At 48.9% G+C, this 12,158-nt stretch overlaps 1 protein-coding gene across 5 annotated transcripts in view; it reads right to left on the bottom strand.

Annotated features, from left to right (window-relative positions):
* cntln (centlein, centrosomal protein) overlaps positions 1-12,158 on the bottom strand; it is a 189,865-nt gene that overhangs the window by 129,627 nt on the left and 48,080 nt on the right. For all 5 annotated transcript variants that reach the window (XM_060926631.1, XM_060926634.1, XM_060926635.1 and 2 more), the window contains exon 10: positions 3,856-4,011. In XM_060926631.1, coding sequence (XP_060782614.1) covers positions 3,856-4,011 — 156 coding nt within the window. The remainder of the gene's footprint in view (positions 1-3,855; positions 4,012-12,158) is intronic.

The following is a 12,158-nucleotide window of genomic DNA, read 5'->3' as shown; positions in this document are numbered from 1 at the left end:
TGTTTTGCTGCATCTGGGCCAGGACGGCTTGCCATCATTGATGGAACAATGAATTCTGAATTATACCAGCGAATTCTAAAGGAAAATGTCAGGACATCTGCCCATGAACTGAATCTCAAGAGAAGGTGGGTCATGCAGCAAGACAACAACCCTAAGCACACAAGTCGTTCTACCAAAGAATGGTTAAAGAAGAATAAAGTGAATGTTTTGGAATGGCCAAGTCAAAGTCCTGACCTTAATCCAATGGAAATGTTGTGGAAGGACCTGAAGCGAGCAGTTCATGTGAGGAAACCCACCAACATCCCAGAGTTGAAGCTGTTCTGTACGGAGGAACGGGCTAAAATTCCTCCAAGCCGGTGTGCAGGACTGATCAACAGTTACCGCAAACGTTTAGTTGCAGTTATTGCTGCACAAGGGGGTCACACCAGATACTGAAAGCAAAGGGTCACATACTTTTGCCACTCGCAGATATGTAATATTGGATCATTTTCCTCAATAAATAAATGACCAAGTATAATATTTTTGTCTCATTTGTTTAACTGGGTTCTCTTTATCTACTTTTAGGACTTGTGTGAAAATCTGATGATGTTTTAGGTCATATTTATGCAGAAATATAGAAAATTCTAAAGGGGTCACAAACTTTCAAGCACGACTTGTGAAATAAAAATGAGTGTTACTGCAGCGGTGAACTGTAGAGAGTCCGGAAAGTGTGTTTCTGTGCCTCCTGCTTCTTTACCTCCTCGGCACATTGCTCAAAGCCCCTTCATTTAAATCTCTCTCTCACACGCGCACACACACCGAGTGAGTGAGAGCGCGAGCGAGCGAGCAATCCCCCACCAACCTGCACTTTGATCATCTCCATCACAGACTCGCAAACATTTAAAATTAAAATGTAACCCCGTTCAAAAAAAAAAAACCAGTGCATTAGGATAGTACAGGTGTTCTAGTTGTTACAGAATTCCAGATTACGCAGGCACACACACTGCTGCCAGAGTAAATTACCACTGAAAGCCTCACGGACCGTGCTGCACTTTGGGATACCTGATCCGCTCACTTTGATGTGCACGAGTTAAGAAGAAGTTGAGAAACAAAGCTGTGACGTGTGTTCAGTAAACACGAGTCAATATTAATGCAAAGCCTCGAATCCGTGAATCTGCAGTCACACCAAAAATACTGTATGCTACCACACACACACTTTCTCCGTTTCCTGGAATGCAGCCCTGCAGATCTGAACAGTAATTACTGAGGGAACTTTGCCTAGTTGTATTTAATGACTCGCTAATTGATCCATTTATATTTGAACGCCAAAAGCTGAATTAATGGACATTAACAAAAGAGGAAGGAGGGATTCTCTCTCTCTCTCTCACACACACACACACACACGGCCGCTCTCCTTAATGACGCTGAGCTTTTAACTAAAAATCAGCATGTAGAAAAAAAATTCGACATCTAGATTATGTTCTGTCCCTGAACACGTCCTGGCACTGAGCGGTGTAAAGCCACCTGTGGTCCTTTAGGTACTGCAAGGGCGAGAACATGATAACAAACGTCATTAATCATAATTTCACACGCTCAAGTCCGAAGCTGTTGTCAGTTCTGACCATGGGTATTGAGTCTAATCTCAGAAAAACTATAAAATCAGCTCTTATTTTTGTTAAAATACACCACTGCAGGAGAAGTGCAATTTTAAAAACAAAAATATCACAATCTTTACCAGCTGATATTCTTAGAAATAAAATGACTTTTAGTTCAATAAGGCTTCATTTAAATAAAAATATACATACATATATTTCCATATTTAATAATTAATTCCACCTTTAATTTCCACAGTAACACAAAACAAAAAAATAGTCTTTGGATAATGATAGACTTTTTACAGAAGAGTCAGAATATAATTTTTTTCAAGTTTTTTGTGTTTCATAAAATTTAACAGATGTACGAATTATCCACATTTTAACAAATTCTTTTGTAATATTCTTTCGATTTGGCACAGAAATGAACATTTTCTGAAATTTTGGTACTGAATACAGAATTATGAGGGGGGAAAAAAGCACAGCGTGATTTTAATATTTGGATAAGAGATTCATAAAGGACAGTGACAGATCTACTGTAAGTCAAGAAGGTTCAGATAATGTGGCAGTAAGCCATGTACAATAAACAGTAACATTTATTCCCACTGAACTCTAAGTAAATTCATGTTTTCACAGTTTAATAGAAGACATGGTATGTACTGTCTCACGAAAATGATTTATTTTAAATGTTTAAGTTATTTTAGGACATTTAGGTAGGACTTTCTGGGTAATAATTGAATTAAAAACATGAGCTGTGTTCACGAAAGGAGGTGGAGTTTCTCAGGAGGGTGTGGCCTAGTGATGGGCACAATATTGACGAATGACCTTATCAATTAACGAAACAAAAATTTTATGAATGAACTTTCTTTGACATTAAATCAAAAAGTGCACTTTGTATACTGTGTTTACAAGGGCACTCGCTCTATGACACGCTGTAGGGTGCGGCGCTCGTGCTATGACCCTCTGCGGGGTACCGTGCTAGCCCTGGGACACTCCGCGGGGTGCCGTGCTCGCCTTAGGACACTCCGTAGGGTGCAGCGCTCGCTCTACAACATACTGTAGGGCGCGGTGCTCACTCTACGACCCTCCATAGGATGCGGCGCTCGCTCTACGACCCTCCGTAGGGTGCAGCGCTCACTCTACGACCCTCCATAGGGCGCAGAGCTCGCTCTACGACCCTCCATAGGGCGCGGAGCTCACTCTACGACCCACCGTAGGGCGCGGAGCTCGCTCTACGACCCTCTGTGGGGCGCGGAGCTCACTCTACGACCCTCCGTGGGGCGCGGAGCTCACTCTACGACCCTCCGTGGGGCGCGGAGCTCACTCTACGACCCTCCATAGGGCGCAGAGCTCGCTCTACGACCCTCCGTAGGGCGCGGAGCTCGCTCTACGACCCACCGTAGGGCGCGGAGCTCGCTCTACGACCCTCTGTGGGGCGCAGAGCTCGCTCTACGACCCTCCGTAGGGCGCGGAGCTCGCTCTACGACCCTCTGTGGGGCGCAGAGCTCGCTCTACGACCCTCCATAGGGCGCGGAGCTCGCTCTACGACCCACCGTAGGGCGCGGAGCTCACTCTACGACCCTCTGTGGGGCGCAGAGCTCGCTCTACGACCCTCCATAGGGCGCAGAGCTCGCTCTACGACCCTCCGTAGGGCGCGGAGCTCGCTCTACGACCCACCGTAGGGCGCGGAGCTCGCTCTACGACCCTCTGTGGGGCGCGGAGCTCACTCTACGACCCTCCGTGGGGCGCGGAGCTCACTCTACGACCCTCCGTGGGGCGCGGAGCTCACTCTACGACCCTCCGTGGGGCGCGGAGCTCACTCTACGACCCTCCGTGGGGCGCGGAGCTCACTCTACGACCCTCCGTGGGGCGCGGAGCTCCCTCTACGACCCTCCGTGGGGCGCGGAGCTCACTCTACGACCCTCCGTGGGGCGCGGAGCTCACTCTACGACCCTCCGTGGGGCGCGGAGCTCACTCTACGACCCTCCGTGGGGCGCGGAGCTCACTCTACGACCCTCCGTGGGGCGCGGAGCTCACTCTACGACCCTCCGTAGGGCGCAGAGCTCGCTCTACGACCCTCCATAGGGCGCGGAGCTCGCTCTACGACCCACCGTAGGGTGCGGAGCTCGCTCTACGACCCTCCGTGGGGCGCGGAGCTCACTCTACGACCCTCCGTGGGGCGCGGAGCTCACTCTACGACCCTCCGTGGGGCATGGCGCTAATTTTATTACATTCTATAGGTGCAGAGCTCACTATACAACATTCTGCAGGGTGCAATGCTAACCTTAGGGGATGTTACAAGCTGCTGAAGTTGGACCTGAAGTTCAGAGACCTGCTGTTCCTTCTGACAAAGCTGTTCAGTGAGAGAGGCTTCTCTCTGCCGCAGCTGCTCCTCACTGAGACGGAGAGCCTGATAGGACACACTCAGCTCACTGTACAGCTAACAGACAGAGACAGAGAGAGACAGAGAGAGACAGAGAGAGACAGACATTGTTAAATGACTTTGGGATGTAAATGTTGTAACAAACTACTCTTGAGTTCTTAATTCTGACTGGTCAGAAGTTGTTGATTAATTTCCTAGAAAAGCAATGTGTGTACCCTGTGGTATGAGGCAGTGTGTGTCCGTGTACCCTGTGGTATGAGGCAGTGTGTGTCCGTGTACCTTGTGGTATGAGGCAGTGTGTGTCCGTGTACCTTGTGGTATGAGGCAGTGTGTGTCCGTGTACCCTGTGGTATGAGGCAGTGTGTGTCCGTGTACCCTGTGGTATGAGGCAGTGTGTGTCCGTGTACCCTGTGGTATGAGGCAGTGTGTGTCCGTGTACCCTGTGGTATGAGGCAGTGTGTGTCCGTGTACCCTGTGGTATGAGGCAGTGTGTGTCCGTGTACCCTGTGGTATGAGGCAGTGTGTGTCCGTGTACCCTGTGGTATGAGGCAGTGTGTGTCCGTGTACCCTGTGGTATGAGGCAGTGTGTGTCCGTGTACCCTGTGGTATGAGGCAGTGTGTGTCCGTGTACCCTGTGGTATGAGGCAGTGTGTGTCCGTGTACCCTGTGGTATGAGGCAGTGTGTGTCCGTGTACCCTGTGGTATGAGGCAGTGTGTGTCCGTGTACCCTGTGGTATGAGGCAGTGTGTGTCCGTGTACCTTGTGGTATGAGGCAGTGTGTGTCCGTGTACCCTGTGGTATGAGGCAGTGTGTGTCCGTGTACCTTGTGGTATGAGGCAGTGTGTGTCCGTGTACCTTGTGGTATGAGGCAGTGTGTGTCCGTGTACCTTGTGGTATGAGGCAGTGTGTGTCCGTGTACCCTGTGGTATGAGGCAGTGTGTGTCCGTGTACCCTGTGGTATGAGGCAGTGTGTGTCCGTGTACCTTGTGGTATGAGGCAGTGTGTGTCCGTGTACCTTGTGGTATGAGGCAGTGTGTGTCCGTGTACCCTGTGGTATGAGGCAGTGTGTGTCCGTGTACCCTGTGGTATGAGGCAGTGTGTGTCCGTGTACCTTGTGGTATGAGGCAGTGTGTGTCCGTGTACCCTGTGGTATGAGGCAGTGTGTGTCCGTGTACCTTGTGGTATGAGGCAGTGTGTGTCCGTGTACCTTGTGGTATGAGGCAGTGTGTGTCCGTGTACCCTGTGGTATGAGGCAGTGTGTGTCCGTGTACCTTGTGGTATGAGGCAGTGTGTGTCCGTGTACCCTGTGGTATGAGGCAGTGTGTGTCCGTGTACCCTGTGGTATGAGGCAGTGTGTGTCCGTGTACCCTGTGGTATGAGGCAGTGTGTGTCCGTGTACCTTGTGGTATGAGGCAGTGTGTGTCCGTGTACCCTGTGGTATGAGGCAGTGTGTGTGTGTGTACCTTGTGGTATGAGGCAGTGTGTGTCCGTGTACCTTGTGGTATGAGGCAGTGTGTGTCCGTGTACCTTGTGGTATGAGGCAGTGTGTGTCCGTGTACCTTGTGGTATGAGGCAGTGTGTGTCCGTGTACCCTGTGGTATGAGGCAGTGTGTGTCCGTGTACCCTGTGGTATGAGGCAGTGTGTGTCCGTGTACCCTGTGGTATGAGGCAGTGTGTGTCCGTGTACCCTGTGGTATGAGGCAGTGTGTGTCCGTGTACCCTGTGGTATGAGGCAGTGTGTGTCCGTGTAACCTGTGGTATGAGGCAGTGTGTGTCCGTGTACCCTGTGGTATGAGGCAGTGTGTGTCCGTGTACCCTGTGGTATGAGGCAGTGTGTGTCCGTGTACCCTGTGGTATGAGGCAGTGTGTGTCCGTGTACCCTGTGGTATGAGGCAGTGTGTGTCCGTGTACCCTGTGGTATGAGGCAGTGTGTGTCCGTGTACCCTGTGGTATGAGGCAGTGTGTGTCCGTGTACCTTGTGGTATGAGGCAGTGTGTCCGTGTACCTTGTGGTATGAGGCAGTGTGTGTGTCCGTGTACCTTGTGGTATAAGGCAGCGAGTGTGTCCGTGTACCCTGTGGTATGAGGCAGTGTGTGTCCGTGTACTTTGTGGTATGAGGCAGTGTGTGTCCGTGTACCTTGTGGTATGAGGCAGTGTGTCCGTGTACCTTGTGGTATGAGGCAGCGTGTGTGTCCGTGTACCTTGTGGTATAAGGCAGCGAGTGTGTCCGTGTACCCTGTGGTATGAGGCAGTGTGTGTCCGTGTACTTTGTGGTATGAGGCAGTGTGTGTCCGTGTACCTTGTGGTATGAGGCAGTGTGTCCGTGTACCTTGTGGTATGAGGCAGCGTGTGTGTCCGTGTACCCTGTGGTATGAGGCAGTGTGTGTCCGTGTACTTTGTGGTATGAGGCAGTGTGTGTCCGTGTACCTTGTGGTATGAGGCAGTGTGTCCGTGTACCTTGTGGTATAAGGCAGCGAGTGTGTCCGTGTACCCTGTGGTATGAGGCAGTGTGTGTCCGTGTACTTTGTGGTATGAGGCAGTGTGTGTCCGTGTACCTTGTGGTATGAGGCAGTGTGTGTCCGTGTACCTTGTGGTATGAGGCAGTGTGTGTCCGTGTACCCTGTGGTATGAGGCAGTGTGTGTCTGTGTACCCTGTGGTATGAGGCAGTGTGTGTCCGTGTACCCTGTAGTATGAGGCAGCGTGTGTGTCCGTGTACCTTGTGGTATAAGGCAGCGAGTGTGTCCGTGTACCCTGTGGTATGAGGCAGTGTGTGTCCGTGTACTTTGTGGTATGAGGCAGTGTGTGTCCGTGTACCTTGTGGTATGAGGCAGTGTGTGTCCGTGTACCTTGTGGTATGAGGCAGTGTGTGTCCGTGTACCTTGTGGTATGAGGCAGTGTGTGTCCGTGTACCTTGTGGTATGAGGCAGTGTGTGTCCGTGTACCTTGTGGTATGAGGCAGTGTGTGTCTGTGAACCTTGTGGTATGAGGCAGTGTGTGTCTGTGAACCTTGTGGTATGAGGCAGTGTGTGTGCGCGCACGTACACCTTGTGGTATGAGGCAGTGTGTGTCTGTGTACCTTGTGGTATGAGGCAGTGTGTGTGTGCGCACGTACACCTTGTGGTATGAGGCAGTGTGTGTGTGCGCACGTACACCTTGTGGTATGAGGCAGTGTGTGTGTGCGCACGTACACCTTGTGGTATGAGACACTGTGTGTCTGTGAGCGCGCACGTGTGTGTTTACTTTGTGGTATGAGGCAGTGTGTGTGTGTGTGTGTGTACACCTTGTGGTATGGAGGCAGTGTGTGTGTGTGTGTGTGTGTGTGTGTGTGTGTGTGTGTGTACTTTGTGGTATGAGGCAGTGTGTGTGTGTACACCTTGTGGTATGGAGGCAGTGTGTGTGTGTGTGTACCTTGTGGTATGAGGCAGTGTGTGTGTGTGTGTGTGTGTGTGTGTGTGTGTGTGTGTGTGTGCGCGCGTACCTTGTGGTATGAGACACTGTGTGTCTGTGAGCGCGCACGTGTGTGTGTACCTTGTGGTATGAGGCAGTGTGTGTGTGTGTGTGTGTACACCTTGTGGAATGAGGCAGTGTGTGTGTGTGTGTGTGCGCGCGCGTACCTTGTGGTATGAGACACTGTGTGTCTGTGAGCGCGCAAGTGTGTGTGTACCTTGTGGTATGAAGCAGTGTGTGTGTGTGTGCGTGTGTACACCTTGTGGTATGAGGCAGTGTGTGTGTACATGTGTGGCTTGTGGTATGAGGCAGTGCGTGTGTACACCTTGTAGTATGAGTCAGTGTGTGTGTACCTTGTGGTGTGGAGGCAGTGTGTGTGCGCACGTACCTTGTGGTGTGGAGGCAGTGTGTGTGTGCACACGTGTGTACATCTTTTGGTATGAGGCAGTGTGTGTCTGTGAGCGCGGATGTGTGTGTGTGTGTGTGTGTGTGTGTGTGTGTGTGTGTGTACACCTTGTGGTATGAGGCAGTGTGTGTGTGTACCTTGTGATATGAGGCAGTGTGTGTGCGCGCGCGCCTACTTTGTGGTATGAGGCAGCGTGTGTGTGTGTGTATATACACCTTGTGATATGAGGCAGTATGCGTGTGTCTCTCTACCTTGTGGTATGAGGCAGTGTGTGTGTGTGTGTGTGTGTGTGCGCGCGCGCGCGCGTACATCTTTTGGTAAGAGGCAGTGTGTGTCTGTGAGCGCGCACGTGTGTGTGTACCTTGTGGTATGAGGCAGTGTGTGTGTGTACCTTGTGATATGAGGCAGTGTGTGCGCGCACGCATACCTTGTGGTATGAGGCAGTGTGTGTATGTGTGTGTGTACCCTGTGGTATGAGGCAGTGTGTGTACCTTGTGGTATGAGGCAGTATGTGTGTGTACCTTGTGGTACGAGGCAGTGTGTGCGCGTGTACCTTGTGGTACGAGGCAGTGTGTGAGCGTGTATCTTGTGGCACGAGGCAGTGTGTGCGCGTGTATCTTGTGGTACGAGGCAGTGTGTGCGTGTGTACCTTGTGGTATGAGGCAGTGTGTGTGTGTGTGTACCTTGTGGTATGAGGCAGTGTGTGTGTGTGTGTGTGTGTGTGTACCTTGTGGTATGAGGCAGTGTGTGTGTACCTTGTGGTATGAGGCAGTGTGTGTGTGTGTGTGTGTGTGTGTGTGTGTGTACCCTGTGGTATGAGGCAGTGTGTGTGTACCTTGTGGTATGAGGCAGTGTGTGTGTGTACCCTGTGGTATGAGGCAGTGTGTGTGTACCTTGTGGTATGAGGCAGTGTGTGTGTACTTTGTGGTATGGGGCAGTGTGTGTGTACCTTGTGGTATGGGGCAGTGTGTGTGTGTGTGTGTGTGTGTGTGTGTACCTTGTGGTATGAGGCAGTGTGTGTGTGTACCTTGTGGTATGAGGCAGTGTGTGTGTGTGTGTGTACCCTGTGGTATGAGGCAGTGTGTGTGTGTGTGTGTACCTTGTGGTATGAGGCAGTGTGTGTGTGTGTACCTTGTGGTATGAGGCAGTGTGTGTGTGTGTACCTTGTGGTATGAGGCAGTGCGTGTGTGTACACCTTGTGGTATGAGGCAGTGCGTGTGTGTACCTTGTGGTATGAGGCAGTGCGTGTGTGTACCTTGTGGTATGAGGCAGTGCGTGTGTGTACCTTGTGGTATGAGGCAGTGCGTGTGTGTACCTTGTGGTATGAGGCAGTGCGTGTGTGTACCTTGTGGTATGAGGCAGTGCGTGTGTGTACCTTGTGGTATGAGGCAGTGCGTGTGTGTACCTTGTGGTATGAGGCAGTGCGTGTGTGTACCTTGTGGTATGAGGCAGTGCGTGTGTGTACCTTGTGGTATGAGGCAGTGCGTGTGTGTACCTTGTGGTATGAGGCAGTGCGTGTGTGTACCTTGTGGTATGAGGCAGTGCGTGTGTGTACCTTGTGGTATGAGGCAGTGCGTGTGTGTACCTTGTGGTATGAGGCAGTGCGTGTGTGTACCTTGTGGTATGAGGCAGTGTGTGTGTGTACCTTGTGGTATGAGGCAGTGTGTGTGTGTACACCTTGTAGTATGAGGCACTGTGTGTGTACCTTGTGATATAAGGCAGTGTGTGCGCGTGCATACCTTGTGGTATGGAGGCAGTGTGTGTGTGTGTGTGTGTGTGCGCGTGTGTGTGTACACCTTGTGGTATGAGGCAGTGTTTGTGTGTGTACACCTTGTGGTATGAGGCAGTGTGTGTGTGTACACCTTGTGGTATGAGGCAGTGTTTGTGTGTGTACACCTTGTGGTATGAGGCAGTGTGTGTGTGTACACCTTGTGGTATGAGGCAGTGTGTGTGTGTACACCTTGTGGTATGGAAGCAGTGTGTGTGTGTGTGCGCGCGCGTGTGTGTGTGTGTACACCTTGTGGTATGAGGCAGTGTTTGTGTGTGTACACCTTGTGGTATGAGGCAGTGTTTGTGTGTGTACACCTTGTGGTATGAGGCAGTGTGTGTGTGTACACCTTGTGGTATGGAAGCAGTGTGTGTGTGTGTGCGCGCGCGTGTGTGTGTGTGTACACCTTGTGGTATGAGGCAGTGTTTGTGTGTGTACACCTTGTGGTATGAGGCAGTGTTTGTGTGTGTACACCTTGTGGTATGAGGCAGTGTGTGTGTGTACACCTTGTGGTATGAGGCAGTGTTTGTGTGTGTACACCTTGTGGTATGAGGCAGTGTTTGTGTGTGTACACCTTGTGGTATGGAAGCAGTGTGTGTGTGTGTGTGTACACCTTGTGGTATGAGGCAGTGTGTGGGTCCAGGCATGCAAACTGGTCAGGGGTGAAAAAGGTGAGAAGGATGCACGGGGACACGGCACGCGCGCAAAAGTACATTTCGTAGTCTATGTTACAAAAAAAATTGCAACCAGTGACATCTTGAATTTAATCCAGTACAAAATAACTTTCCATAAACATGTCTTAATAAGTTACTGTTGAGTGGCCGGTAAATTGTACCATTTATTTGTCAGTGGCTGGTAAAGTTTGATATTTTGTGAAGTTAATTTTCACCCCTGTGTACAACACAGTGGGCTATTTACAAAAAGGTATATATTACTGCCTGTGCTATCTAACAGACCTACCCCAGAGGACACACCTGGCCAATCCCTGTCTGTCAATTTTCTTAAAGACATCACCTATGTGAAATCAGGGGCGGATCTAGAAAAATATTTATGGGGTGGCAAGAGGGGGGCAGGAATTTTTGAGGGGTGGCAACGTATTACAGACATGTATATATACTGAATTTAATCACAGTTTGACGACAAATAGTATGTACACACTACAAAAGGGCACAGACTGCCATTTACAAACTCATACAGATAAACTTAATCTCATGCCTTTATTGTTCACGAAGAACACACATTCTTTGATGAGGTCTATACCGTTTCTGGACAGTTTTATACTGTATATGCAAAAGAACAGACACTAAAAAACAACAATAACAACACTGCTTCAAGTTCAGCATGATTTAAACCATTTACACCAGTGTCACATTTTATAGTTTTTTTTCCTCACGCTTTGTAAAGGCTCACCAGTGAGCAGAACATGAACTTGTCACGCCTACAACAGCTGAATGCGGTGATTTCCATGTTGCTCAGCAAAACGCTTCACAAATTTATCAAGATCTAATGCTTTTGTGCGCTTTGATTCAATGCTGAGTACAGCCAAACTTGATAGTCTCTTTTCTGTCATAGTCGACCGCAAATAAGTCTTTATGAGCCTGAGAGATGAAAAACTTCGCTCACAGGCAAGACAACCGCTATTTTACACAACCTGAACAACTCAAAAAAAACAACATCATCATCTTGGTATGGGTCCAAAAACAGTGAACTCCATGAGAGTGGTAGGACTCTCCTGTTCCCCCTTTTTTCTGTCTAGTACTCTCCTCGTCTGATGTAACTCATGTTTAAGATCCTCAATATTTGAATCATAAGCTTCAGCCAATAGCAATGTTTTCCTTGACAGACGGTGAATCAATATTAACTTTTGTGGCCGACTTTACACAAAACTAATGTCAGACCTAGCTAACATTAGGCCAAAAAAAAAAGTGTGTTTCAGGTAACATGAAATACTAAAATAAGGTCGGTAGGTAGGAAATTTTTTTTCTTAATTTGTTTTATTTTGTTCGAAAAAATTAACACAAGTAAACATCTTACAAAATAGCATATTGGCACAGAATCCTTTATATCACACATCATAATAAAATAAGTGTTTTAAATCTTTAAACGAATAAAAAAAATATCGCAAGAGTTCGAGTTATGATCTGCGGAAGCGTATTGCTGCCACACTCAAAAAAAAAAAAAAATTGGCTTAGACTCAAGTAATTACGTGAAAAGATATTGTTAACAGAGTTATCACATTTTTACAATATATTTATCATGTAATAACATATCACGTAATTTCATGATACGAAATTATCACGTTATTTCATGATATTTTCGTGTGATAATGTGAAAACACCTTATCAAGAAATAACGTGAAAATATGGTTTAACGTCCTAGGCTAGGCTACTTCCATTAAAAGCAGACGGCCTCGCCTAGCCTACTGTAGAACTTGGGTCGAGCAAAAACACGGAGCAAAAACATGGCTGAATCCTGAATGACTCCTATTTGTATAAATAGGGGACTACATAGGCGGCAAAATGTAGTGTTTTTCCCTGCCATGGAAGTGCACTTGTATACTGAAGAGGAAGCAATTTGCATTA

The sequence above is a fragment of the Neoarius graeffei genome, chromosome 7 (genome assembly GCF_027579695.1).
Source record: "Neoarius graeffei isolate fNeoGra1 chromosome 7, fNeoGra1.pri, whole genome shotgun sequence".
NCBI classification, from domain to species: Eukaryota; Metazoa; Chordata; class Actinopteri; order Siluriformes; family Ariidae; genus Neoarius; species Neoarius graeffei.
This window is presented reverse-complemented; position numbering and strand designations above follow the sequence as displayed.